The sequence below is a fragment of the Rhea americana genome, unplaced genomic scaffold, assembly GCF_003343005.1.
Source record: "Rhea americana isolate MKP2758 unplaced genomic scaffold, rheAme1 scaffold_98, whole genome shotgun sequence".
Taxonomy (NCBI): Eukaryota; Metazoa; Chordata; class Aves; order Rheiformes; family Rheidae; genus Rhea; species Rhea americana.
Genome location: NW_028187177.1, coordinates 100,736 through 128,620, shown reverse-complemented (window position 1 = coordinate 128,620; position 27,885 = coordinate 100,736). Strand labels below are relative to the sequence as shown.

Genomic DNA, 27,885 nt, shown 5'->3' with positions numbered 1-27,885 from the left:
TTTTTCCACTTTGGTGCAATTACTTACCATCAGATCTTTGGAGCAGATGCGTGGGAGAAATCTCACTAATTTCAATAATTCCAGAATTTTTTTTTTTATGAAGGGGAAGGAATAAAAACACACCCCATCATTTCACATAAGAGTTAGAAGCCTTTGTTGGGACTGGTACCATTATTTGATTTTCAGAAGTCACCCTTCAAAAATACCTGTTCTACCACAACATTGTTTATACATCCTTTTTGAAGGAACCTCAGACATTCATGTCCTCATGGTGCTATGACCTCCTTTTGAGATTGATCTGAATGATTATACCAGATATTTCTCCGCAGCATGTTTTTATTATGTTTCCAGCACCAAATACCTCAGATTTAATTTCTGCAAGCTGCTACTTTCATACCACACTATGTGACTGTGCTGAAAGGAAGAAACGAGGCAGAGTTGCACTACAGGCTTCAGCCCTGCTGCTCCACTTGGAGATATTGCTTGATTAGAGGCTTCCTGATGTGTCTTATAAATATGCATCTACTGTCTCCACTTCTAGATGACCAACAGTCCATCTCGTCGCCAAGTCTTTCCTCCAAAAATACCCTTCCTCTTACGGTTACTGAAACAAGAAGTTTTTGGCTAAAAAAAGAGTAATTTAACTCATTGCCCTCCCTGCAGACCTCTGTCTCAGTTCTCCCAAGCAGTCCTGCAGATTTCTTGAAGATCCAGTCCATGCTACGCTGTCCTGTTCTCATCATTTCCTATCTCAGTTGTTGCAACCTCCTTTTCCTGGCTTGGACAAACCCATTTTGTCCTGCTGTCCCATTTAGAAGGCTGCTGCACACACCTTGTCACACTCTACCCCATGAGCCTCGGCACCTTTTTCAAGCAATTTCTCCACTGATTTTTCTCTTCACCAGTGCCTCCAGTCTAAAGCTACTTCATGGTGAAGCCTGGCACAGCCCTCAGAGCCTGCGAGGGCTCCATGAGACCTACCTGCTATGGGGAGCAGCTACTTGGTCTCTCCTGCCTAAACTCTAACGGCCAGAAGAGGCTAGAACAGATTTAGTGTTTTTWGGGTGGTAGCTGGGAACTGGAAGAATAGACCTAACTAAACTTGGAGTCAAACTGATGCTGGGGGAACATAGTCCCCTCTAGAAAAAGTGCAGTAACATCAAAGTACTTACACGGAAGAGTAATTAAGCTCTGGCTAGTTTTCATAAGCAAGGATTTTATGATAGAATTTCACGTACACGGTATCTACAGACTCTCTAATCCACACCTTCAAAACTGCTGTGTGTTTGGGGTAGCAGCACTCTCTCCAGCCAGAGGCGCAAGCAGGGCATGTTTCAGCTCAGTCTTGCAGAGCCATCCAGGGGGAGCAGAGCCATGATGGCCAAGAAGAAATCCTGGCCCTCCAGGAATCAGTTGAAGTTTGCCTTAGATTTCATCAGGACCAAGATTTTATTTCAGCTACTACGTCAAYGTGAAAACCAGAAAGGACTCCGTTACGCTCGCCCACCTGCGCTCCTTGCTTATGCTGAACTTACCTCATTCATCATCATCGCCGCTGGTTTTGAGGGATCACATGCAGCTGCGCACAAGTCCACTCTGCAGGCCACAGCACGTCTTCTAGCGTAACAGCTTACCATCAGGCATTTGAAGATCATAGAAGCAAACCCCAGCCGAGCGCGGAGGAAAGGCTCGTGCACGCGTGCTCTGCAGCCACTGCGTTTTGCCACGACCGCAGGCGAACGCAGGGGCACGGGCGCACCTCTGCGTGCCCAGCAGCCCCGGCTCGCACGGCCGCAGCCCCGGGCCGGCTCGCGCTTTATTTTTTGTGCCAAGTTTCCAAAAAAAGAAAAAAATATTCTGCTATTCTTAAAAATCACAGCATTACAGAGCTTCTCCTTTCTAATATGAAGTGCGACACAGATGTTTTAAATAGCTGGTGCTTTCTGAAGCCCCTTGTGATTCCTGGAAGTCCTGCATCACTTACATTTCCTACTTCCATGCTGTCTGCCTGGAGAGGCAGTTTAGAGTAAAAGTCATTGCAATTCTTTAGATGATCTTCACTATCACTCAACGTAGGCTATTAAGATTCTCAGTGTGTGTATCTAGTTTCCAATAGTACAAGCTTCTTAAAGGTTGTAATTTGTTTTAAATAGCACAGCCATCTGTCCTACAGTAGCTCATAGGAGCTGAATATATTGAAGGAGCCAAAACAATTTTTCAAACTGACTGTCCGTTTTGTTATGAACATTTCGGTTTGAACAAGACTGGTGTTCTTAAAAATAAGTAAATCTATGGGGTTTTTTTTTTAAAAAAATGTTATACAAACAGCATGATTCTTGCTCTAATAGTTTCATTACATTGTTGAAATTTTATCAACGCAAAAACCTAGCCTGTGTTACACCAGCTCCAGGCACTCTACAAACCACAGAATAATCCTTGTCCGTGTGTTCCTAGGCTTTGAACTGAAAAATAGCTATTTATTACACGAAGCCATGATGCACAAAGCCAACATACAGCAATAGGAAAACCAGTCTTCTTGCACAGATGGAACTGGGCGCGTGGACCTGCCTCCTCTTACCTGGTGGCTAAATGTCCTCATCAGTTGAAGTCCAGAGTTCAGTGCTTCTGAAAAGTGCAGTCTCCTAATTCATAAGACTTACTTCCTTATTTTGACAGATTGGGGGTTTTTTAGGGAAATGGGTTCAGAATGCATAAACCAGGTATCTGCTGCACCTATCACCAGCAAAATTGCTAATAAAATTGCAGCTTGGTGTTCTCTCTTGTGGGAAATGCTGGAGGTACTGCAAAGACATGAGTGCAGCTTGATTTAACCCAGCACTCAGGGAAAATGCTGACAGTCCTCCAAGTACTGCCATAGCCTAAGCGTAAACCATTGCCAAAGCGGCATCAAATGAAATAAGACAGACAAAGGTGTGTATTATATATATATTAATCAGAACAACATACCAAAGTTTATTTGATTACTTCAAACAAAAGTTTCTGTAATGAAAAAAGAGCAAGTTGCATTCATAAAAGGTAACATTCACATTCAATCTCTTTTATATAAAGCAACATAAATGTATAAAATTGCTTTTGAGTGAAAAAACGTAAGGTTGCAGTCCATTTTTTTTGCAAGAAGCTGAAAATGTATCTTCTCATTGCCTGTATATAATTTACACTTTCTATATACTACATGGTGTTTAAAAAAAAAAAAAACATGGCTGGGAAATTGGATGAACGGAGCAATATTAGGTATCGTTTTCAACTGTAAGTAGGTATACAAATTCAATTTTAAGCTTTTATGCAATTCCAAGTCATTTATAATATTCTCATAACAATGAAAATTAGTTTTTTTTTTGAAAAGTAGTTATGACTACATCAAGTTTTCCCATTATCACATAAAAATTTCAGAGGGAATCTTAATTACTTTTCTTATCTTTCAGAGTCACTAACCAGTGATTAAACTTCAGTGAATTATTAGCAAAAACCCTAGCCTTTTTCCTTCAAGTTTTTCCACCGATAAGCCTGTACTGACCTTTTAGTTCACTAAAGAGCACAGCAACAGTGCAGCTTGTATTGTTTTACAGGAAAAATCACAGTATTACTGTCAAATTACTGCCGCTCTCGCGTCCTGCTGGCTGATACTTTACAGCCACTATCACCACTTTCCTYCTCCTCTAACTCCAGGTTTGGTCTCCTGTTTCCTCGCATTTCACAACGCATCTGCAGCACCAGAAATTTCCTTTCTGCCGTTTCCAAACCAGGACAACCAGCGCTTCTGCTGGAGCGAGGCTGTCCCGGCACTGCCACCCTACGCCGCCAAAACAGCTGAAGATCCGAGTCCGAGAAAACGTGCGTTTCCCAAAAGAGCTGGCGTTCAAGACACTCCACGTTTACCCCAGCCCACGTTTCAGCAGCTTACACGGGCCTTCGGTTTAAGCGCACAGCTACGGCAAATAGTTTACTCCATACTGATACTGGATACTTGTAAATGGGAAGAAAAAGGCTTGGTTCACASATGGCTCTTGTCTTACAACAGGCTGCAGAATTTAGCCCGCGTGAGTGGCTTTAGCAGTACAGTTCATACATACCAAAACACTGCAAGCTTCGTTCTGTTCCCTGTATGTAACATCAGTGGCAAAACCTCTGGGTGAGTCTTCACGGGAACAGAGCTTGACCCTAGAAGTTGAATATAACACAAAACAAACCGAGAAGCAGGTTGTCAGACTTGGGACGATCCAGGCTTGGAATGGTTTTGAATCACAGGAATTACATGTTTCAGTGCCCCCATTTTAAAGGTTATGTAAACAGAAGACAGCAAGTGTATATTTAAGGAGAAAGGTTAGATTTGGCATATAGAGCGCATCTTCCTTGTATTCATCACGTACTTGATCTGTAGGCACCACATTTTAGGAATAAAACGTTGAGAATTGGCCAAGGTCTGCAGCTTGAATTCTAGGTCCACGCGAGGAGCTAGGAAAAGGAAAAAGCAGAAAGCTCTGGCCACGGCAGGCATGCTGGAAGCACAGCTCTGCACTCGCATGCAGCAAGGAGCCGAGCCGTGGCTGCCGGCAGGGCGACAGCAAGCCCCGCCGGCGCCGAGCGGAGCGCAGCCGGCCCGTCCGTCYGTYCGTCCAGGCTCTGCGGCCCCTTTGCTCCGTGACTCATCCCCAGGCAGGTTCCTCGGCCCGTACGTCAGCGTTCGCCTGCGGCTCGTGTCGGAGAGCGATCCGGGTCCTGCTTGCGCCGCAGTCGGACCTCRCGGGTGGCCGGCCAGAGACCAAGAGGTGCAAGACCAAGAGGAGCAGCTCTCCAGAGGCAGCAGCCYGCCGCTTAGCGGAACCGGACGAAGGGAACGTCTGCCCAGTCCCAATTCTTGCTGCTTTGCGTGAAAATACAACGGAGCCTCAGAGAAACACGAGGGGAGCCGGACCCGTCTGCAGCGTAGGGTTTATAATACCTCTGAAATTAGATGTGGATGCTTATCACAGTATTTCCTCTAGCTGCCATGCAGACCTCTGGCCAGTGGCAGATTGTACTAGACAGGGCAAAGGGGACTCARCATGAGGATAAACCTTAATATCAAGTGACAGCGGCACACAAGCTGCTCCCATGACCATTTATGACTTAAAACAAWTTTTAAAACTGCATTTTTCACATCTGAAGTATGAGAGAGTTGGGCATCCCACCTCTCCACTACGCACATGTGATATTTACAACCTAAAAAGAAACAAAACATAGTTTCTCCCTATCTTAGTAAAGGTGGATTTAAAAAGGACATGCCAATTTAAAAACCAAGTATAAAAGGAATGAGATCAGACTAACATATTCCTTYTATTTTTAAATGACTTCTTTTTTTTCTTAGTGCAAATAACTCAGGATGCAGTTTGATGCCTGCGAGTGTGGACAGGCACAGTCCACGTCCCTGGGACTGTCCAAGGGCAGCACTGTCATTCAGGCCTGTAAAGTGTTTAAGCAACTGCACAGTGCAGTAATGTGAAAGCAGCCACAGGAGCCCAGGCAAAACTGGGCTCAAATTCCGGCACAACACAATTGGTGAGCTTCTTTCCTGACCGAGAAAGCGGTCAGAGTGAACGCTTCTTGCACCTTTCCAAAACACCAGGGAAAATCATCATCATTTCTTCCCCTTCCTTCAGGAAGGAGCCTGTGGGCAGAGGAGTCAACAGGCAGCACGAGAACTTCGGCGCTTCCCTGGCACAGCGGCTGTCCACACTGCTCCTCAACAATCACAGGTCACTCCTAACCACACTGGCTGCCAGAGGAAGGACATCTGACCGGACACCCCGCAGCACCAGTGAGGACTTCTCCCAGGCTTTCATGCTTTCCATCCAGACCCAGCATGGCGGAGGGTCATCGTCCATCTGCAGAGCTGGATGCGGACCCAGCCCAAGGCAGGAGGAAGCCACCAGACCRAGCTGGGCACCTTGACACCATGCAACCCAACTCCCATGCCAGACCAGGGGTCTTTCCACGATGCCTTTGGGGAGCTGGACAGGGCTGAGAGCAGGTCTACAGTCCACACTGCTTCTTTGGTCAGGCARAGCAAGAGGCTTGGACAGCAAATCACTCTCGGGCAGCGGTGGCCACCATGCTCAACAGGATGATGCTCCTCTCTCTCTTCTGCACTCTGTCCACATTGCTTTTGAAGAATTTCCAAAGATGCTTCCTCAGCCTCCAGTTACACAGACTTTTCATTTAGAAGATTTTTTTTCATTTAGAAGATTTTTGGAGGTGGGGGGCGGGGAGGGAGGGCAACAAGACCAAGGCAAATGGGTACTGTGCCCAGTGTCCTGGCTACTGCTTTATCAGCAAGGCTGCTTACAGTTCTTGGTAATTTTTATGAGAACTGTTAGGTTAAAAATACGGGTTTTTTCCCCTACAGCATGACCAAATGCAGTGTTTGTACAAAGCATTTACAGTATCCTGAGAGGATATCTTTCTACCAAGTTAGTAACAGCATCTTCAGTCTTCACATAACCATTCTCTATGCGTTTGTATGACATTAACCTAGGCAGATCAAAGGGGCCAGTCTGCAAAAATCAGAAGGAAAACACACAGGTACTGTAACTGTTACATTCCCCAAGTCATAACCTTTTTTTCCTTGTTAATTTTTAGCAAAGAAAGTTAAGTTTTATAGAGGAATGATCAGATCATAATAAAAATGCCAAATTTCATTCACAAAGGAAGAAATAAAAGTATGCTAAATGAATCTGCACGGTTTGCAAAATACCGCAGAGAGCCTAAGCAGCAGCCTCTGCCTTGCTGTCCTCTCCCGCTCCAGCCCAGCCGGAGCGTGTCCCGCACCCGTCCCCGGCAGCGAGCTCCACCTAACGTTCGGTCCTCCCCTCGCTACGGGCTCCGCGACCGGGCAACAGCAAGGCTAACGCCTGCAGAAAAAACAACACTTAAGAGGTCGGGAGAATGGTCTGTTTTACCTGCCGTTAATATGATTAAATTACTWCTTTACCCACAGACATGGGTATGAAGGTATGAGAGGTTTACAGAAAATTTGTAATTTTTTGTTTGCAGCTACATAACATTTTGTTTGCAGCCACACAGCTACATAACATTCCAMGTGAAAGCTAAATTGTGAATTCAATTAGGCATTTTTACTTCTTTCTGTAACTAGATGTACAGCTATTTGCTTACTGTAATGTTTACAATCAAAAAACRTGTACTAGGATGCTCTGTGTATATATGCATATGGACACAGAGACATGCCTGCTGTACAATATGTTGACATACACAGACAAGTACATACGTTTAGTTTAAATCTATGCAGATGGATTAAAATTTACTTATTTCTCTCCRACAGAACAGCATGCACCCTGAAAAAAGGGATTTTGGTACTATTCAGATGCAATACTGGAATCATTTTAATAGTTGAGATTTGAAACACTTCATTGCAAATATATCAGTGTCAGCTTTTACAATCACTGTTAATCTGAGGATASTATCAGTGAATCATGCTAAGGTGTCTGTTATTGTTATGCTCAAGTATCAGCTACATTGAAGATTCATTTACGCACAGTGYGACCTTTCAGTGCAAGAGGATCTGTGCACGTATGAGATTCTGAAAAGGCTCAACAGAACAAAATCCCCAAATTAAAATGTATCCCAAACATTGCATCTCCATTTCACAAGGACAGGTGCCCCATACCAATAGTAAAGACAATTATAAGAACCACAGTTTAATTGATTTGGGGGTTACGTTTGGTTAATCGATGCCTTTTAAAGCCATCCCCATTCCTGGCGGCAGGGTACCTGTTACAATACATTAGATTCATCTGAGAACGTTCTTAAAAGCAGCGGTGTGACAGAAGGTCTGGCCAACCGCAGGTCACGCGCCTTCCTACTGCTCTGCAATGGTGAGGCAAAAATACTTATAGCACACCCAGCACTTTAACCTGCCCAACGGTGGAACAACACGGACACACGCACCTCCAAAGCTAGCTAAGCGGTGTCACAAGAAGTGCAGCAACACCTCCTCCCTAAATGTCATGATGACTAACAGCAGCTAGGTTTTTCAAAGGCGTAGGCAGACGGCCACCAGTCTCTGAGACTGTCCCTTGGTGTGACAGCTGAGTGCACTGGCTTATTTATTTGCATGAAGAACAACTGSAGCATTAACCAATGTTATTTACCAGGCACAGGAAGGCACTTGGGAAGTTCCCACTGGATCAAACAAGTCTGAGCTGTTGGCCAAGTCATCCAGAGGATAATCAAAAACGAGTCCATTCTGCTCTATACTTCAGAGAATTTTTTTTAAAAAAATCATCTCATCCACTGAAACGTGGAACCACTGAGGGGACACAGAGCATAGCTACTGGTAACAGGAGACAGCTCCACAACCAGAACGTATTACACAGTGCTGCCGGTTTCCAGGGACAYGTACCATCTACCCCAGCTAAGGACCTGGTCAGAGACAAACATCCCCAGCTGACGCCAGCTCCACTGAGGTGCTGAGCATGACAAGCTCAGCACACCCGACACGACTTGCGTGGACCTGAGCAGCTGGARACAAAGGGAATGAGACCGACAAAACACATCTAAACACCAGATTTAAACTGAAGTGAAGCAGAGGGGGGAAAGCAGGCTCTTGCTAGGTGAGCAAATCTAAACATAGGTTTTCAGCGGTAAGGAGTTAAAAGAAGGAAAAAGCAGTAGAGCAAGCAACATGTACTGACTACGAAAGGAAATCACCTTATTCGCTCCAAGAAAAGCTGTGATTGCTGGAAGTTTGAGAAAGCATGAAGATAGTGGATGTTCCTGAGGAAGGAAGGTGCTTCGTTACCTAGTTCACAATAGCACAAAGGACAGAAAATTGCAGTACAAGAAAGAGAAAGGCAGAAACCAAGGAAAATACGCATGCGCCTTGCCATTAAGGACTCCTCCATGCAGCAACTTTAATAGAGGCCGAGCAAAGCTGGTGCGTTGCATTACAGGGGGACTTGTCCCACAGAAGTCAAGGGCAAACTCCCACTAACAGGGCCTCAATCCCCCCATCTTTGGGGCCAGGACATGCATGCATCAGCATTTGCTTCTGAAACTCAGCTGCCCAGCTGCAGCATCAGGAACCTACACAATCTGCATTTTCACTTGGATGTTCCCCTTGAGAGTAAATATTAAGATTAGGATTCTCAAAAGGCRTCTCAACCTGAAGTCATCTGCCTATTCTTGAAAACCTTGTAAAAAATTAGGTGACTGACTTAGGTTTCTGACTACCACTACAGACATCTACAGCTGGCATCTGCTTCAGGCATTTTACAGAGTTGCTACTTCAAACGTATTGCCAAGACCAAATCACTTCTTTCCCATTTAATCAAGGCATCAATCTAGAAGCTATTAAATAACAGTTAATAGGAAAAAATAACATTTATCCTCCAATAATTCAACAGTATTTAAAGTTGAAAGGAATGCAGACAGTGAGTTAATTTTTGTGYTTTGCAGACACGTGTTTTACTTCACTGATACTGTGCCAAGCTTCTATTTCAAATGCTATGGGGGGGGGCTTTAAATTTTACTGGATATATATTATTTAACCAAGGTAATCATCACCTTTCATCCTTATGTAGAAATAAGCTATCCCAGGTGAAGAAAGTGCACTGAAACCTCACAGGCTGTAAAAGCTGCGAGGGAGAAGCCTACTTCGAGCTTTACTACTTGAGAAGTAGGTTTCATCGTTCAGCTGGACACCAGCTCTGGCCCAAGCTGGGCCAGATGACCTCCACACAGTCCTGCTGGCACAACGCACCGGATCAGGACACCGCTGTGGGGTAGCGTCACCTACTCCGTGCTTCCCGAAAGCTGCCGCGGTGCCCCGGGGAAGAATTTGCCGGTGCCGGTGGAGCCACCATGGCCAAGCGTGCRGCAAGGGAGGGCAAGCTTCCCCGCGCAACGCCCGACCGCTGCGGCGCCGGCGTTCAGCACGCGCGGGGGCACCGAGGAAGCTTCCAGGAGATGGTCTGCGTTTCTAGAACGGGCCCTCCTCACCAGYGGACGGCCCTTCACAAGCCCAGAAGGCTTTCGGTACCAGCTGGCTACAGCTGGCCAAGCCATTCTGCAAGCCCCAGGCTACCAAAGGGGGCTGAGGGACGTGACACAGCCCGACTCACTTCCCCTGCGCTGGCACCTGGAGGGCACATGTGGGGAAAACATCTTCAGTACGTTCCTTGACATAAAAACTAGTAGCTTTGAGGACACAATATGCTGTTTTCATGCTCAGATGAGGCTGGAAAAGGGTTACTGTACTTCCCCCCACCCCTTTTTTAAATAAGAGAGAAGTTTTGCACGCAGTCAAAGTAACTAAGAAAAGRCACTGGTTGAGTCTCTCCTTGCTACATGTCTAGGCAGTATTTTTAGCTGAGCTTTTTGACATTTYTGGCATGTGAAAGAGCAAAATGAGACTCTAGAAAACCTTCCTCAAAATGTGAATGGTAYGCAGTATTATTATAAGTTCATCTGATGTTTAAGAGAGACTTTTTATAAATAAAAAAAAAGGTGTAGTATATGATCTTGTTCCTTACCTGATGTTTTTTCTTTTTTATGATTTTTAAAACTATTAGAAGAATTTCTGGGAAAAGGCTGATAAAAATCAGGAGAATTATTGCCAGCCATGTGGAAACAGAAGTCAGCATATGGGCAAATACAAAATACATTCTTTGCTGCTTCAAGAAAGGCCTGAAAAAGAAAAGATACAATAAATTCTAGTTAACTCGATCAGCTGCACAGTTTTTCAACTAGGTCTTGTTCAAAGGAAGATCCAGATCAAGCCACCAGCTGTACAACCTCCCTTACAGATGTAGGCAGGTACAGTCTGCACAGAAACGCACCATCCACTTTTCCACCAAACCTGCATCCTCTGCTTTGAGCTGCTCTGATTCTTGAGGGCTGTCTCAAAAATCTCCCAAGTCGGCTTTGGTACTTTTCCCTCTTAGCACAGGCCCCTTCCTCCCATGTCTCAGCCCAGTCACCATTTAATGAGCATTTCTCCAACCCTTGATCGGGGTCTCCTGAGCTCCACACCAGCATCTTTGGCTACCCCTGCTTTTCTCTTACCCTTATCCAAACACTTCATGCTTTCAAGATCCTTCTCAACACAATGAGCTGCCTTCATCYGGGTTTCCAAGGCCACTGCTCCTCCTCCTCCCTCCTTCTGCAGCTGTTTCATTTTCTTGCAACACTTTTTTCTATAGTCCCAGTGCTCACCTTTTCTTTATCTCTCTCCTTTCCTCTCTTTCTGTTTGATCAACTTAAATGCACATTTATTCTTGAAGCATCAAGTTACTCAAGACTTAGAGCAGTCAGACTCAAGTCACAGTTCAGTTCACCACACCGTGGGGCTGTTACTGCTGATCTTTCCAGCAGGAAAAGGAACAGGAAGTCAAGTGCTTGCTCCATCAGGAGRAAAGCTAACCTCAGAGCAAGCAGATGCTTGTGAAGGGCCTTTCCCAGCTGTCCAGGAACTCTAGGTTCTCTAAAAATAGACTCTCTAATTATAATTAATCCTGAATCTTTTCCAAATTGGTTTCAGAAAGCAGAGACAACTACACTTACGATCTGCAGATTTTCATCTCATTTTGTAAGAGGCACATGCATTTGCAAAGCACATCTTTCTGCTATTATAACACCTCAGTTACTTTTCTAAATAGCAATATCTAGGAAGCAACTTCACTCTTCAAACTATCAGTCTTCAGCATTATCTGTGTGTTTCCTATTATCATGTTCCCCACTAGCTTCATTTTAGAGGAAGAAGGGATTGGAACAAACATTTAGCAAGTGCCCAAGCCACTTCTGAAAGAGGGATTTCTGTAAGTAATACRCACAAGGCTTAAGAGCCTATTAAGAAAATGAAACTTAGTGTTGTAGAAATTTTTGTTTGGGTCTTAGTTGAGACAAAAAGCCACCTTTGGCACTTTGAAAATGCTCACATATTTCTCTCTCTCTTCTCCCAGTTCTGACATTAACTTTAGAGATGCTTTCAACTCTAAGCAGGAAGACCACTTCTAAATGTAAAAGGAATGTCCTGTCCTTTGAAATGTCATTTTATACTATGTAGCTTTGCACCTTCCACATTTATTTTATTTGGGAATGGGGAGCAATTTGAATTAGTATCACCAAATTCAGTATTATTACTGAAAAATAAGTTTCACTTYATCGGAAAATAGATCATTTTATTTCAGCTTTGGACTTGGCTAAAGCTTCATATTTGCTTTTGATGGTGGAAATTCAGACTTTAGGTCCCAGCAGGTTATCTGCATTTTTCTACCTCCCTTGAGGGCAGATACTTGTGAAAAATGCCTCATAAATAAATAACAGGGATTTTGAAGCATTTTGCTGTTTAGCATTAGCTTAAAATACCACGCTATGTAAATTAAACACTCCAGTGGAAAACTCACACATTTCAGTGTAAAGAGAGAGAGCTGGCTAGATTTCAGATCTGTTTATTATGAACTGAAGAGCTAAGCAAAGCCTGTGGCCCCAAATTAAGACACTTAAATCAGTTCCACTTCTTTATGAGCAGGCTGCTGGGTTAAGGATCTAGCCAGTGACTCATGGCATTAGCCCAAGGAAAAATAAGCGAGCGAAACTGGAGGTGCTGTCTACTACGAAGGTGAACAYGCACGTCTGCTCTAGCACACGAAACAGAAAGCTGACTAATCATTGTAATTTACTGTGCCTGCCTGTTTTGCCAGCCATTCCACCCAAAATCCTGCTCGTGCCAAAATCAGTGAGGGCTTTTTCCACCTACTCAGAGCCAGACTTGCAGCAGCAGCATCTTTGCTGCCCCTCGCTCCTTCGCCTTTGCCTTTGCATCCCTTTGCATCCCCTCGCTCCTCGCTCCTTCCTTTGCCTGCCTGGGCCCCAGCTCCTTGCCCCCCAGCCTCCCTTGGGCCCTGCTCCTCTRTGTCGCTGCGCTTCTTCCCCACCATCACGTTTTCCTTCCTTTCCCATCCACACATCCACAAAGACCCTTTTTCTCACCCACTTCACTAACACCGTTCTCCTTTCCAGTGAGAACCTCCCCGCGTGAGCGCTGGAGCCCCCCAAACCCAGCAGGACCTGCCACCCTTCAGTGCAGCGGGCTAACACGCGCTTACCGCGGCTGCAAACGCCCTGCCCTCCACAACCTGTGCACGGCCCGAAGAGGGGGACGCCGCCCCCGCGCCCCCCAAGGCGAGCGCCACGCACTCCCCTGCGGAAGGGCCACGGAAAGCAGGGCTGTACTTGCCAAATGACGCCTCCCCAGAAGAACGAGAAGAACACATAGAAGGCCAGGGAGCCCCAAATCACAAAGTGGTTCATCCACGTCCAGAATCGAGTATCTAAYGCTAGCTGTGCAAATAAAAAAATAAAAACGGCATTAGAGGTCAGCTGTGTTTACATGAAATTTGACTGCTTTCACTGCAGCGTTGAAGTATCCCAAGTCAGCTACTGCTCTGCATAYGCACAAGAGGGAAAATATCTTCAATATGTATAAATTGCCACAGCATCAACAAGGGAACAGCGTTCCTAATTGCAACTGACACTTTTTAATAGAGTAACTTTGATGTACCCTCTGATGCTACAGCAAGAAAAAAAGTCTGAAGGTCCGGGTGGYTGTAATTGCCTTCAGTCACCACCTGCTCTCCTGCACTAAACAGGAGAGCCCTATTGTAAGGTCTCACGAGCTGTTCATTCTGGAAAGCTCCAGGAAACAAAGTGGATTTGCTAGCAGTGTTTGACAGATGCGCTTTAGCGATCCCCRTGCCGCCAGCAGCAGCTGAGCCGGGGTGGACAAACCCAAGTATTGCCTTGTACCTCTCATCTCTTCTGACCTGAAGGCCAAAGTGGTGAAGGGGACTGGGAAATGAGTGAAAGGCAATTGAACCCAACTGGAGACCTCTGAAGAGGACAAGAACAGGAAAACTTAGCAACACACACAGAARTGCTTCTTGCACAAGCACAGACCATAAGCTACACAAGGACAGCAGTGAAGAAACTTTCTAGAAAGTTTGGCCTATAGGGAAGAACAAATGATTGAGAAAAAAAATATTCACAGAAGTTATCTTCAATATATTACAGCACAGAGTGCATGATTTTATACCACAGTGCACATACRTGCATTGAGAGATGACTGCAAACAAACGACTGAAAAAGAAAGGAGAAGCCTAACCTTCAGAGTGACGGTGAACACTAACACGGTGAAGACAATAGTTCCAAAGGTCCAATTGCCAAAAACCTGAAAAACAGTTTTACATTCCCACGTGTATCTTGGTCCACGTTGCTTGAAAGAAACAGTAAAAATGACAGAGAAACTACGCAAGCAAGAACTAGCGTGGGCACGACTCAGTGGAGAGGGACTGCTGCTCCGGGTTCAAGCGCTCGGACAGGCACCAGCCGCTCGCACGCAACCAGCTCCCTCTCGCCAACCCGGTGCCATGCAGGACCACACAAACCATCAACCCAGCGTTGCGACAGTGACAAATACAGTCTCCTACTAACAGCAATGTTGATCAAGAATACAAGTCATTTGGACCACTTATATTYAATGATTTCTTGGTAATTTACTCAGTTTCTGCTTTCTCATAGCACAAAACCACCAGCGCACCTGTATGTATCATGGTGTTTGACTCCCATTTGCAGAATGCACCAAAGGGCACTGTTTTGCACTAGAATATATTGTTTTAGTTTGTAGATACTAGGGACTATGCACAACAAAGAAAAGCAGATACTGTATATAAATCCAAATGATGGCAATGAATGGGACAGATGCTTACCAAAGGCTGTCAAGATCTGAATGCATACATTAAAAYAGAAAATGAAATGTAAAAGTTTTCTAAAAAATGCAAAAAATTAAATCTATAGGAGCAAAAAAGGATTCAATCAAACATACATGGATATTAYGAACAATTGCTGGTAGCAGTTTCTACAGGCATTAGTGTTTACAAAACAGGACATAACCACATATCTAATTTCAGTGCCACRAAGACTTGACCTCTCAAGGCATTTGCAGAAGGTATCGATGACCAAATGTTTTATTCAAATACAACCAGAACGGCTGTAATACAGAAAGGCACTGCACTTGCATTACAGGCACTGACTGCATATAGCTGAGGCCATAAACGTTAGGGTTTATGCAAGACAGGTATTTACATATGCAAAATTTTATGAGATTTTCTCCAAGTGTTACTCTAGGGTCACAAGCGATGGCGTAAAGAAGTTACCGTGTCAGCTGCGACCTGGCGAGGCGCTGCGCGATCCCGGGGGAGGCGTCCCGGGAGCGGCCGGACCCCGGCGCACGGCAGCGGGGCTCCTGCGCCCGTGATCCCGGGCACGGGCTCCGGATCCCCCCCGGGTYAGCCAGCCAGAGTTTTTTTTTACTTACTCCCCTGCATGCGAGTTAAGGGRGACCTGCTCCTCCTCCTCGCTCATGGGGCTGTGCACACGCTTGCCCCCGTGCACGTGGCACATCCAAGCACCTGCTTACTTTATTWTTTTTTWAAAAAAACAGCAGTGCTAACTTAGGCTGGCTTAAAACGACAGCGAACCCTCAGCACCAGCCTTCCCACCGCAGAGGRGGAAGGGCGGCTYGYATCGCGCCTCGGAGCAGGCGCAGCACGCATCCTGCCCGTTGCCACRTCCCAGCTGACAGGCAGCGTCTTAACGTGAGCCCGCTCGATCACTTGTAACCCCGCGAGCACGTGCCCCGCTTTGCCGGGCACGTCCCTCACTGGCAGCGCTGGCAGCTCTCGCCGTGCCCCGGGAGCCGCGCAGGAAAGGGCCAGAGCTCCATGCAAGGCTCAGAGGCAGCACCAGCTTCGAAAAAAGCTGCTTGCAAGACTTGCTATTTTGCCTAGAGAGCGCAACCGTCTCCATGCCGTTTCCATGGTGAACTGGAAGCCGCTTCACTTTCAGCATTTGCTATACAGTCACACCATAAGCGATGCTGCACCGCCGGACAAGACTCCAGACACACCGCACAGATTAAGCGCGTAGATTTTTTGCTGTAAGGCACAGAGAAAAGGCAGGCACAAAAGAAACACTCATCTTTCTCTTCTTTTTTGTTGTTGTTACCTTTCCATTATCTTCCAATGACGAATTTTGAAAAAGAAAATAAACCCCAAAGAAAAACACGAGTCCTTCAAAGGCGCCCAGAAAGGTCCAGTATAAGAAAGGCCTCCATTGCAACATTGCATTATCAGAAACTTTCCTGTCAAGAAATGGAGTAACAAGAAAATCACCGTCACTTTCAGGACCTGCTGCAAAGCCCGTCGCAGCCAGGTTCAACGGGCTTTGGAGCTGGCCCTTGCTTTAGGGGACACGGAGGGAGAACACACACATTTCTGCCAGGATACAGAGCACAAACAGCATTTGTTACATATAACTGCTGGTCATAAGGGATCATAAGATGTTCGACAAGTTAATCGGTTTGTCCATCACCTCTAGACGAGTCAGATCAAAGCCCAACCCAGTCCAAACTCGAAGCRCACTAGCCTGGTCTCTCCTACAGCCACTGCACTGCCAATGGTCTCTGAGATTAACTGCTGAATTTTCAAACAGGGCAATGATACAGATTTTTTTTTATTTAGCAAGGAATCTGTGACATGTTCTCCCCCTCTTTGCTGCATACACAAACTCATCCTTTGAGCAAGTCCAGTTCTTGGAACTGGCATTTTCCTGCACASGCTGAAAATAACCTACTAGATTAGGTGGCAGGTGCTTTAGCAGCTTTAGCAGAAGGTTTTTGGCCGAACACAGGAATAAGAGCTAGCATTTCAGCAGCAAACTGATGTGATATTTACAGTGCTCTGCAGTGACCTCGTGAAAAGCACCAGTAAAAYAAGCGATGCTCTCACTGCAGGAATGAATGTCCTCTGCTCAGCTAGCAGAGCTGCAAGAGCTGAGCCTGAAAAATCCTAAAACTACTTCTAGTTCTTCTGGTCCTTTCTGCAGACCCCCAGCATTACAACTGACCGCTGAATCAACATGGGGGCTTCAGGGATGTGTGGGTTTGACCGTGCCTTGAAGCCACACGCGTAACACTGACTAGATGCAGAAAGGAAATAYTGTACCAGAAGTCTTTCCCCAACTTTCAAAATCATTTCCAGTTTAAAAGAACCATTTTTCCTACATCAGGATCTTCTCAGACTATCTTATTTAAAATTTGAAGCTTAATGGGGATGGAAGCATGTTTATGGCAATAATAAAAATTCTCACTCTTTTGTCTTTTTTCTTAACTGTTTAAGCAATACATCAATTTTCAGCATGATGCATCTTGCAAACAGGTGTAGCTCTGGACTCTTACAATTTTGGTTTCTAAAAACCCTGCCAAACCTTATTTATGATGTTGCAGTGACAATGCTCTAACAAGCTGTAATTTGGAAATGAGCAGGCAGCATGGATAAAACAGATTGTAAGAGGTTTTTACTGCTGTGAGAAAATGCAAAGAACTTCCTCGCTGCAGGCTTTGTTTTGCACGCTCGTTTACGTCCTGCAGCATTTGTCATAAACAGGCTTTTTTACAGTGCCTCAGACCAGAGATCTGCACTGCAGCAAGTCAGCAGTTTATACAGCAGAGGCACAGGAGTCATTCTGTATTCAGCAGCACATGCAGAGTCATGAATATTCAAACTGAAGCTATCTGAAAGCACAATTAGTCTGTTTTCCCTCAATTCCTATGTTGCTACAATCAGACAGACCACCAGCCAGTCAGGTGAGTGCATGGTAGCCAGTTATTACTGGTATTTACTGAACAATATTCAATTACAAATTTATTAAAAATACATGCAATGGCATCTTGCCATGCGAGTGGAAGAATGCAGAAGTTCTATCATACATCTGAGCACCTATTTCCAAAGTGCGCAGAACTCCCCAGTCTTCAAGCCATTGTTGCATTTGCTGATTTTTCTATACTTAAGGTAACTTCTGCACAATACCTTAAGGTACCTGAAAACTTCCCTGTGGTACCTGCAAAGACACAGCTCCTTGCTGGAGTGCTTCACTGCCGCGTGAAGCACATGCTTCCTCCTCAACCGACAGTGCACCGTGACCACGATGACAGGGCTTGTGCAGCCCAACCCAGTGCTCTCTAAGTGTGGACAACCGGCTGTCTAAATTTGCTGTGAGGCCAGGGCAGCAAAGGGAAAAGCACCTCCCTTGCCCCTCGCTGAAGGGCTGCACCCTGGCCTGCTTGCAGCCAGGGCTGAGGGGGTGAGATGGGTTTCTGTGAGAAGCTGAGACCTCCCACAGTTGCAACCAAGCAAGAAAAAAACATTCGAGGGAAAGCAATCTAGTAAAAACAGAAGTTAAACAGTGCTTTCCACRGGCAACATGGCCAAAAGCTCCGTGTGAACTGAGGAGCACAGCTCTAGGGCAACATACTCTGAAATGGGGATTTAGCCTTGGGAAGACAAGCCTGTGGGAGGATCAGTTTGGATCAGCTGAGAAGCTACCTGCCTGAGCTGTACAGCAGGAACATTCACCTCTTCATAAGTTAATGGATCTTTTCTCTCCTGAAAACCAAATGTCCCCTCCATCCCTTACGCGCTCCGTCATCTGCTTCGCTTGCACTGCTGGGCTCAAGCGCCTAAGTCACCTCTGCAGCTTGCTTTTTCTTGTGGGTGGAGAAGTTCACCCATGGTGTAGTATTTATACAGACACTGCAGTGGAATTTGCTAGGCCAGATACARTTAGAGAGCAGAAATAGGCAGCTATCGGACATCCCAGCGCTCAGSTCTAATACAGAGGCAGCACGGCCAAGGGCAGAAACGGCCTTTTCTGCAGTTTGCTGCTGCCACCTCACCAGTGTAGGACAGGTGCATCTGCTCAAACGATACCTGATGGGTCACTCCCTCCACTAACAAGACTTCAGCCACAGCTAACGGAGTTGTGCTAAGGGCTTACCGAATCCTTTGGTACTTACATATACAGCTGTGGATCTGAGGTCAGTGTGTCAATGCTGATGTGCTGCTCCAGGAGGCTATAAGCCAGGATAGGTAGCGATGTGAAGCAGATGTTGTACATGGTAAGATAAGCAGCATCATACAGTGGCTTGAAAGAGGAAGAAGGGGTAATATAAGATAGAAATTCTGCTTTAAGAATCCCTTCCCGTAAACACTAATCTTTTCCAACTCTTGCCTCTGCAAATACTCGTTAAGTTTCTACTCCTTGTCATAGCCYGAAATAACTGTTTCCTTTGATCCGGCTCACACTCCATGCAATGCCACTGGGCCGAGGTAGCTGGAGGCCTTGCAGGCCGCCACAGCACAGCCGAGATCCCCGTCCTCCCCCTRCTCCGCTGAAGGCAGCGGCCGCATTTCCAGGAAGTTTTGTAACAGAATGGTCTAGTCTATAGCTCATTCTCCAGAAAAATATGATTAAATAGCAGTCATCATAGCTATTCGAAAGTTGCTCTGGTGCTGCTGTTTCTATTAATATACTTAATGTCTCCTGTGACTCTCCAAGGACTATATTTTTTTTGGAGAAACAATGACTTTTTTAAAAATAAGTGGCTCTCCTGAGACATATTCCTACTGTCATCTAAAGGTAGGTGAGGATGAGACAGGAGACCTAAAGTCAAGCCTCTACAAGAACAATTGATTCTGTGACTTGTTATCCTGCCTTTATAGACGTGATACTAGAAATTACCTGCTGTGAGAAGCCACAGAAGAACTGGTATAAAAATTGCGGTAATATGAAGCAAAGGTTCTAGAGAAACAAGAGACAAATGTTAGCAGGGAAGCATCCCCGTACCCACTGTATGTTTAACTTCTCAATCTAAATTCAAATAWCTTTTCCTAATACAACCCTTCTTCTCAGTGGTGTTTTCTACCAACCATAAAACTAATCCAATAAGCTTCTAGTATTTGCAGAAGACCCTGGAAGACAGTCATACATTTACATCCTGCTGTAAGTATCGCTTTCAGCCAAAAGGCATACAAAGGTATCTCTCTCTCTCTAAGGTAAACAGATCTTATAAAACAATACTTTTCTTCTGTTATCAGAAGGGGTCCACAGCATAAATAGCGAAATAAGTTGAACATACACCCTTACCTTATAGAAGAAATACTGTACAAGGTGTGCTATTCTCACATAATACAAATGCCCATGTGCTAGTAGCAATTTTCTTAAGTGCTTAAACTTTGGAACAGCATAATCACTATTTCTTGAAGCCTGCCGTCCTTCTTTGCCTTTTATACCTGGAGACAGAAACACAGCAAGGGATTAATCYGTAAGGCAGAAGAATTTGGACAGAGGCTCCCCATTAGGCTTGTTCACAGAACCCAGTATTTCAAGCCATGACAAAGCCCCTACTTTCTCCTGAGTCTTCAAACTCATGACATCTCAAAGGTGCCCGCAACCTAGGCCGCCTGGCACACCCACCCACGGCACCCTGGGGACTGCATTTGAGGGCTCTGGTTCTAGGACAATCAGACCTCAACTCAGTTTTAAACCTCAGTTTAAGTTATTATCTGATTTCCAACCTAAGAGAACATGGTGAAGAATATCTAGGAAAACCTGACGAAAGACATGGAATTGGTTTCCCTGCATGCTTGCCTGCACCTTACACCATCTAGTTATTTCATTCCAGGTGGGCAGACCTCTGAGATATCCCATCATAGAGCTAAGCTCAAGGAAGCCAGGTTTGTTCAGTCAATAAAGCATATTCACAGGAATTACAACAGAATAATATTCACTAGAGGGTAATATGGCATTTTCAATAGTCAAAACCCACAGARGTTGTCCTTTCTTTTCCATCTACCCTTCTTCAGTGCTAATAAAGACCCCTAGCACTCCCAGTGCCTCTGACAGTAATCTGCAGAAACTACAATAGTTTCCCCTGTCAGTCATACAAATGAGGCAAGAACAGCAGAACTGAGCATCAGCCCTTGGAAAACAGGTTGGCACCCAGTGCTGAATTACCAGCAGCTGCGATCAGGATCACAGACATACAGGGGAAGGACAAAGGCCAGTTTCAGCTCAGCTGAGATAAACACACACCATCCCAGTGAAATCCTCAGCACTAAATTTAATAGCAAAGTGAAGAATGAGAGAAGGTACATATTTCAGTTAAGTTAGTGTTTCCACAGAGGACAGTAAAAACCCTATTGATTTTACCACTGGGTATGAAGGAGATACAAGAAGGGCAGAGAAAGATGCAAGACTGGACAAGTTTTTTTTTATTTTAAAAACTTTACTTGTTACAAATTATTTTTTTTTTTAAAAAAACCTGACATCTTAACTGCATTGAATTTACAACTGTAATTTGTCATACATCAGTTTGCTACTCATGCCTTTTTTCCGACCAGTAAGCAGCCTTTACAGCCTTGAATTTGGCCAATAGCTTTTGAACACAATATGCAGTTTATCACAAAGGGCATGTTACTATCTTAACAGTCAGCAGCCTACCATGATCCCAAGYACTTATTGGGAGTGAGACTCTGGCTCTGAGGAAGGCAGCAGCAGACATCTCACATTTTTCAGTGAGCTCTGTTTAACCATTTGCAGTCAGAAACACTGCCCGTGCTCCAGTGAAGCCCTGTCAAGTTGATGAAGTCTGGAAAAATTTTACGTATCAGATTAGGTATTGTCAGCAAGTCTCACCTATTCCGACATGCGCTTCCAAAATCATACTAACATCATTTGCACCATCCCCTATTGATAGTGTTATTGGGCTCCCTTTTGTGTTCTTCACCATTCGCACAATCTGAAAAAATTCAGAGAAAAATCAGTAAAGCCAAAGACCTTGTTAAAAAAACTCCAGAGATCCCTACTGCCCCACTTCAGGAGCACTTCCAAACAAGGAACCAGGCTTCTGTGGCAGCCAAACAACATCTGGAGAGTTCAAATTAATAAAAACTCTTGTTATTTCCTTCTCAGTCACCAACTAGAGCAAAACCCAAGATCCTGCTTTACAGGGCTAAAAGGACAGTATTTAAAGATCAAGTCACAGAGCRGTATCCTCCCCTTCCCTTCTGCCAGACCTACTCTTACACAGATTGGACCTCTCATGCATTTCACTTGGCAGCAAATAGTACCAGAGAATGGGGCGAAAAACACTGTTTATCAGGCTTTTGATACTACCAGCTACCATGGGGAAGCCATGGACTCCACTTTCCAAATTTGGAAAGAAATTAAAAGCACAAACTGTTTGTTTGTTTAACCGGCTTGTGCTCGTGGTTTCCTGCAAGCATATCTAACAAAGGTTGTGTGTTCATCTTTGAAAGACTAGTGTTTCCATCACACTCTGAAGTTCAGAGAACATACACATAGCCTGGAGGCATCCCTGACGATGATTAAGATGAATAAATTTTGTTTAATGCAATGCTGCAGGAAACACAGCCTCAAATTGTTATATGGAAATAACCACAGATTATACCTAAAGGCTATTTTCTAAAAACATCTCTAATGAAAGAGAAGCAGCACTTGGCTAACACTTGTGGAAGGTTTGCTGCTACCTAGAAGCTTTTCAAACTTGCATCATTTTCCTGTTAAATAACTCAGACTGTTATGGCAATGCTGTTTCATCCTATTACTAAACTAAATTAATATTACTAAACATTTGCATTACTTCCTGCTGAATAATAAGCCACTTCCACTAAAGCCCTCAGCAGCCTTTTTCTGAACTTTGACATCCACTGCCCAGTGCAGCAACTTGAATGTGGGCAGATCTCTCACGGAAGTCCAGAGCCCAAACCCAAACTGATTTACAATCAGGTTTTAGTACCACCTGGTCAATGAGAAAGCAAATAAACTTTACACAGATTCCCCATTACAGATTTTGAAGCCCACTTTACAGGTCATGTCACAAGTACCACCCGCCAGGCTGTAAGTGTGTCCTGTTACCTAATGAAATGCTTCACCGAGAAGAGCCCAGGCAGCAAAGTTTAGCTATGCACAAGCAACAGTGGGTGAAAGCCACAGGACATACCTGTGCTTTCTGCAAGGGAGCCATCCGACAGCACAGGACTGCAGTACACTTCAAGCAGATTTGCAGGAATATGTTTTTGTAGTTACTAGAACTGGAGTCCTGAGAAGGATTGAGAATTAGCGACAGTGTGGAGCCATCTATAATCAGGCCATATTCCTGACTGAACGTCCAGCTTCTAGGACACAACAAGGAATAGGAATTAAAAAAAAAGAGAGAAAAAAGAACAAAGTTACATCTTAAGAAGTTAATCTAGCCATTTGTGCCATCTTAGCAGAAAAAGTTACTTCTGTATTAAGCTTTTTCTCCACCCCTCTTTATGGCTTAGTAACCTTAAAGTTTGGATTTAACCACATGCAGACTTCACTAAAGGAATTATATAATTAAATTCAAAACAAACTAATGCTAGAGATAATGAACAAAGGAAAGGAATCAGCAGCAATAAAAGCAGCAAGCTCCCCATGCTGCAACGTGGTGGTATTTCTCCATCAAGCTTGCACCTGCATCCCATAGCATTATTCAAGTGCACACCCAAGTGTACCACGTACCTTTTCAGCCCCCCTCGATTTTTGGGAAAGTCCTGAATCAGCTTTTTATGATATTCCATTAGCAGCTCATGGAGCCGATCCTCCTTCCTTTCGCTCTCACCCACGGTTGCTGCCGTTAGCTCCAGCAGCTCGGTGCTGGTCTGGAAGAGCCTGCAGGCATAGCAGGTGGATTTAGCCGTTTCCATCTTGTCTCCAGTCAGCACCCACACCTTCATGCCGGCTGTATGCAGAGCTTCAATCGTCTCTGCTGACTGTTCCTGCAGTCTAAAAACGGAAGCAAACGCCCCTTATCACACTTGGCGCTCCCGAGCGTCTCCACGCGCTGACCCACGCGGCCCCGGCCCAGAGCCCACCATCGAGGGGGAGTCGAGCACCCAGAGCCCGCACACCTTCAGGTGCTCTATGGTGTTACGTAGCTGGTCCGAGACCCTTTACAGATGCAGCCACAGACTCTAAGCACTATTCATATCCCAGCTACTAGATGAGGTGGAAAAGTCATAATTAGCAAGTGTTGCTGATGAACCATGAGCATTTAATGCTTGCTGGAATATTAGCTCTCAAACTGACTTGACACCTACAGCTAGAGTTCTCCATGCTGCTGGAGAGAAGCAAATCAAGTTTAAAGCAGCTTTAGATTATATGTACAGTGAAAAAGTCTGATGGAAGAATAAACAAGACCTTCCGAGAAGACTGCAGAGTTTTTCCCAGCAAGCCTATGGCAGGGACTTCAGAAATACTTTGCTAAGACAGAGCACCTTACKGGTGTAAAGAGGCTTAACCAACACTGCCATTTAAGCCTTGCAACTCCCTAAGGCATACTTATTTTACAAGTGAAAAATAAGATAGAGAAATTACTTGATTGTTCCCTAGCCAGAAACTACTACCACAAGAATAAGGCTTAGGACTCAGCAGTCTCAAACTTTTATGTTCAGCCAAAATCACTGCCTTATACTGCAAAAGAAAAGAGCCAAAAGTAAGAGCTTAAGTTACATATGTAGTTACTATAATTGCACATAAAACTGAATCAGTGTTGATATGCAAATTAGCACTGCATGCCTAATTCACTTTCTAGAAGCGTAAGTACTTCTGTAACTTCATTAATAAATCCTAATTCCTGCCTGTCTCGCCAATTTTTACAACAAGGTACTATGTAATGGGCTGTGGCACAGTAATTGCCCTGGATATTTTCAATATCAGGACATTGCAATGACTGCCTTGCTGCTTCATTTCTTGCAGAGTGTTCTGGGTTTCATCATTGCTTTTTTTTCCTYCCATTTTTCCCACACTGTCCCTTAATCATGCCCAAGGTGATCCCAGGCAGCACGTTGAATTTGCTGCAGCTTGCACCAGCACACAGGGATCCATCCCAGCAAATTAGGACAACAACACAAAGTTGGAAAAGCTGTGTCCTCTACAGTGCCTGGTCTGCACAYGGTCATCCCTTTACCTGTCTTCTACAGCAGTAGCCCCAATCAAGTGCATGTCTGCTTCTGTGTCTTCAAACACCTTTGCCATCTTTTCTTCTCTGTCCTGCAGAGCCATCTTGGCTTCATTAAGTTGCCTGTCAATTCTGTCATACTCCTTTTGAGTTAGCTCTTTGAATGCCACACAAAGCGTTCGATATCCATCCTTACGGGGGAGGGAGGAAAAAGAGACAAGTGTCTTAAAGCCACATTTTCCACACCTGCCACCATTAAGGTTAGCATTTTTTCCTTGCTGTTAGTTGTTCCTGTCAGCACTGAACCTGACAGCAGTGACAATTTGTTGGCTTAAGTCAAAGAGCCAGTTTCTCTATGTCCCTATGGCCACCATATGAAAAACAGAAGGACCAGAGCAGACAATGTGCACCCGGAGGGGACAGCATGGCTCAAGCATGGGACACTATCCCAGCGCACAGCCACTGCTGCCAGACCCCTCCTAGGAAAACGCTCCTCTTCCACCTTCACATGCAAAACAACTCTAGACTGATTGAAAGATCTCTCACCAGCAAAAAGATTGTTATTGTTACTTCTATTTTTAGCTTGCTTGGGAGATGCTTAGATACAACTTCAATAAAGACCATATAAGTATATAAAAAGTCAAATAAACGTGGAAGCCAAAGATAAAAAAAGGAAAGAAGCTTGGCTTCAAAACAGTAAGTGACACTCACATTTTCAACACTTTCCTCCAAAGCAAGGTCACATCCCTATTTTTGGAATAAGGCTTTCCTGACACCAGGAGCCAGCCAAATTCCATCTMCATTCTTACCATAGCATTGCGGTCTACGTGGACTTTAGTTTTTTGAATTTCTTCTTGTTGCACTCTTGGAAAAATAGAGGAGTCTGCTCCTTTACAGAAGAGGAGCAACTTTCCTAAAACAAAGTTATAAACAGTTTATAGCATTCAAAAACTGTAGAAATACTTAATTGACTTCAATATCCAAGAAATGATGCAGAAGAAGAAATCTGGCAGGACTACAGAAAGAACTAGTAGAAGCAGGATTGTCTATTGAAAGATGTCTGACACTAAGTTGTCCAAAACCTTGTTTGACTTTTAATACCTTGGTCTGAAATATCAGAAGTCAGTATCTGCCTCTGAGTAAACTTCCTGCAAAAGGCTGGACAAARTTTATTTTTTCCTACATTAAAACCCTAGCATTCTGGCAAGGTGCAGGGTAAAACTACAGTGTTCTCTACTCTGGAGAAATGAAATTTGAGAAGGATGGTTACCTCTAACTTTTTAATTTAATTTATGTATTATTTTGCTATTGCCATTCCCCCTCAGGGGAAGGCCTCAGATCTCCTCTCGGGTCTGCCCCATGGTTGTGTATCAGGCTGGAACGTGGCAGGCAAAAGCAGGGTGTGCTCCACAGGTCACTGTCCCCATCACTCCCTCACCTCCTGGCAGTGCGAGGGATGAAGCTTGCCAGTTTAGATGCAGAGGAGAAAAGACAGGACCACAAGGAAGAGGAACAGACCAGGACGAGTGGACAGCCTGGGACTTGACACAGGCAGCGTTTGCTGGGCACAGAGCGCATGTCTGGCCAGTCRCTGGAGGTCAGCTCATGGGTATTAAGTGGCTGCCTTTGGTAACCTCTACTGGTCAGAGCCTTCATCTACTAAGCTAATTAGATAAGCCTAGAAAATCTTCAGCTCAGCTTCTCTGTATTACAGCGTGCGGCGCTACACGTGTTCAGCACGGGAATAAAGCAAACTTCTATATTTGTGTGTATGTGCACACATCTTTAGGAGACCAGAAGTGAGTTTTAACCGTACCTGCGGTGGTTCTCACGATGACACTCATACGACGACGGACAGGATCAAAGTTCAATACATGAAGAAGTTGGTACCTTTCAGAAAACAAGAACGAACTGAGCTTAGACTTGCTAGACAAAAAATAGTTATTTAAGACAGAAAATCATGCAGTAGTCTAAAAATCTATACACTGTACAAGTCATAGCACTACTTGGTTATGTACTTTTTAAAGATACTGAACAGATCTTAGCTACAATTCACWGGTATGCTGCCACTGAACAGCTCCCAAAGCCAGCACTAAGGGCTCAGCGGGAACACAGAGCAGAAAAGCTCTAGTGCTGCTCTGAGGGTAGGGCTGAGAGTATGGACACAYGGGAGAACGACCACAAGGCAAAGCTTTGGGTACACTGCGAGCCAGCTATACTCCACTAACTGCCCACAAGCACACTCCTCGGTGCAGTAAAAATGAGGTAATGCACCCTGCAAAGCAGACTGAGGCTAGAACTCCATTGCTTTTACTAAAAAAATAAGAGCATGCAGACATGTACCTAGTACGTAGCTGATGCAACGCAAGCTCACTCACTGGTTTGTTCTCCTGCATAATATCCTCCCTATTTGTGTGTTCCAGACCTCAAAACTTGCTTTTTTTTTTTCCCTGCAGGTCAGCGAGCCCAAGGTTTGGATACTCCAGATCCTCAGAGGTGCACGCAGTCCTCCCGGGAGGCCCCACGGTGCAGCTGCCCCACGCATTACCCCGCAGCGCAGTACCGACAGGGCTGGCTGCAGGCCGGGAACACCACATGCAACACCCTTCAGGACAGGGGCTGCTCAGCATCAGAGCTGGGTGGGAAGGAGGAGCTGCCCCAGCCAAGGTCCTGCAGGGCCACCAAGCCACCAGGAACAGGCGYAGAGTGGCAGGCTGGCAGGGCACCACATACTGCATGTGATGACATTAGCTCTTGCATTTAATTAAGAAACTTCAACATAAGCAGAGTAAGTGAATTTTGCTTGTGATGGCAAGTTCTAGGGGAGCAGCTAGATTTGATAATTCATYCTCAGGTGCCTGCAGATGTCATAGGTGTTGTCAGCACAGCATGAAATCTAATCTTCAGTTGTGGGGCCGGGGGAGAAGTTACAGCAAAAGTATGCTTACACGAGGGAGCAACTTCATGCA

General features: G+C 44.9%; 1 protein-coding gene across 6 annotated transcripts in view; it reads right to left on the bottom strand.

Moving 5' to 3' along the window:
* Window positions 1-5,315: 5,315 nt before the first annotated feature.
* ATP11C (ATPase phospholipid transporting 11C (ATP11C blood group)) overlaps window positions 5,316-27,885 on the bottom strand; it is a 45,152-nt gene continuing 22,582 nt past the window's right edge. The window contains exons 16-31 of one of the 6 annotated variants that reach the window (XM_085325464.1): window positions 26,733-26,806; window positions 25,726-25,829; window positions 24,926-25,107; window positions 23,479-23,742; window positions 22,934-23,108; window positions 21,607-21,709; window positions 20,056-20,201; window positions 19,651-19,710; window positions 18,926-19,053; window positions 16,078-16,213; window positions 14,177-14,242; window positions 13,253-13,356; window positions 10,548-10,701; window positions 8,725-8,790; window positions 7,786-7,881; window positions 6,465-6,551 (exon numbers count right to left, since the gene is read on the bottom strand). In XM_085325464.1, coding sequence (XP_085181590.1) covers window positions 7,789-7,881; window positions 8,725-8,790; window positions 10,548-10,701; window positions 13,253-13,356; window positions 14,177-14,242; window positions 16,078-16,213; window positions 18,926-19,053; window positions 19,651-19,710; window positions 20,056-20,201; window positions 21,607-21,709; window positions 22,934-23,108; window positions 23,479-23,742; window positions 24,926-25,107; window positions 25,726-25,829; window positions 26,733-26,806 — 1,855 coding nt within the window. In that variant the 3' untranslated portion in view covers window positions 6,465-6,551; window positions 7,786-7,788. Of the gene's footprint in view, window positions 6,552-7,785; window positions 7,882-8,724; window positions 8,816-10,547; window positions 10,702-13,252; window positions 13,357-14,176; window positions 14,243-16,077; window positions 16,214-18,925; window positions 19,054-19,650; window positions 19,711-20,055; window positions 20,202-21,606; window positions 21,710-22,933; window positions 23,109-23,478; window positions 23,743-24,925; window positions 25,108-25,725; window positions 25,830-26,732; window positions 26,807-27,885 lie in introns of those variants that run through there. The other 5 variants (XM_085325463.1, XM_085325467.1, XM_085325466.1 and 2 more) reach the window with 5 other exon arrangements.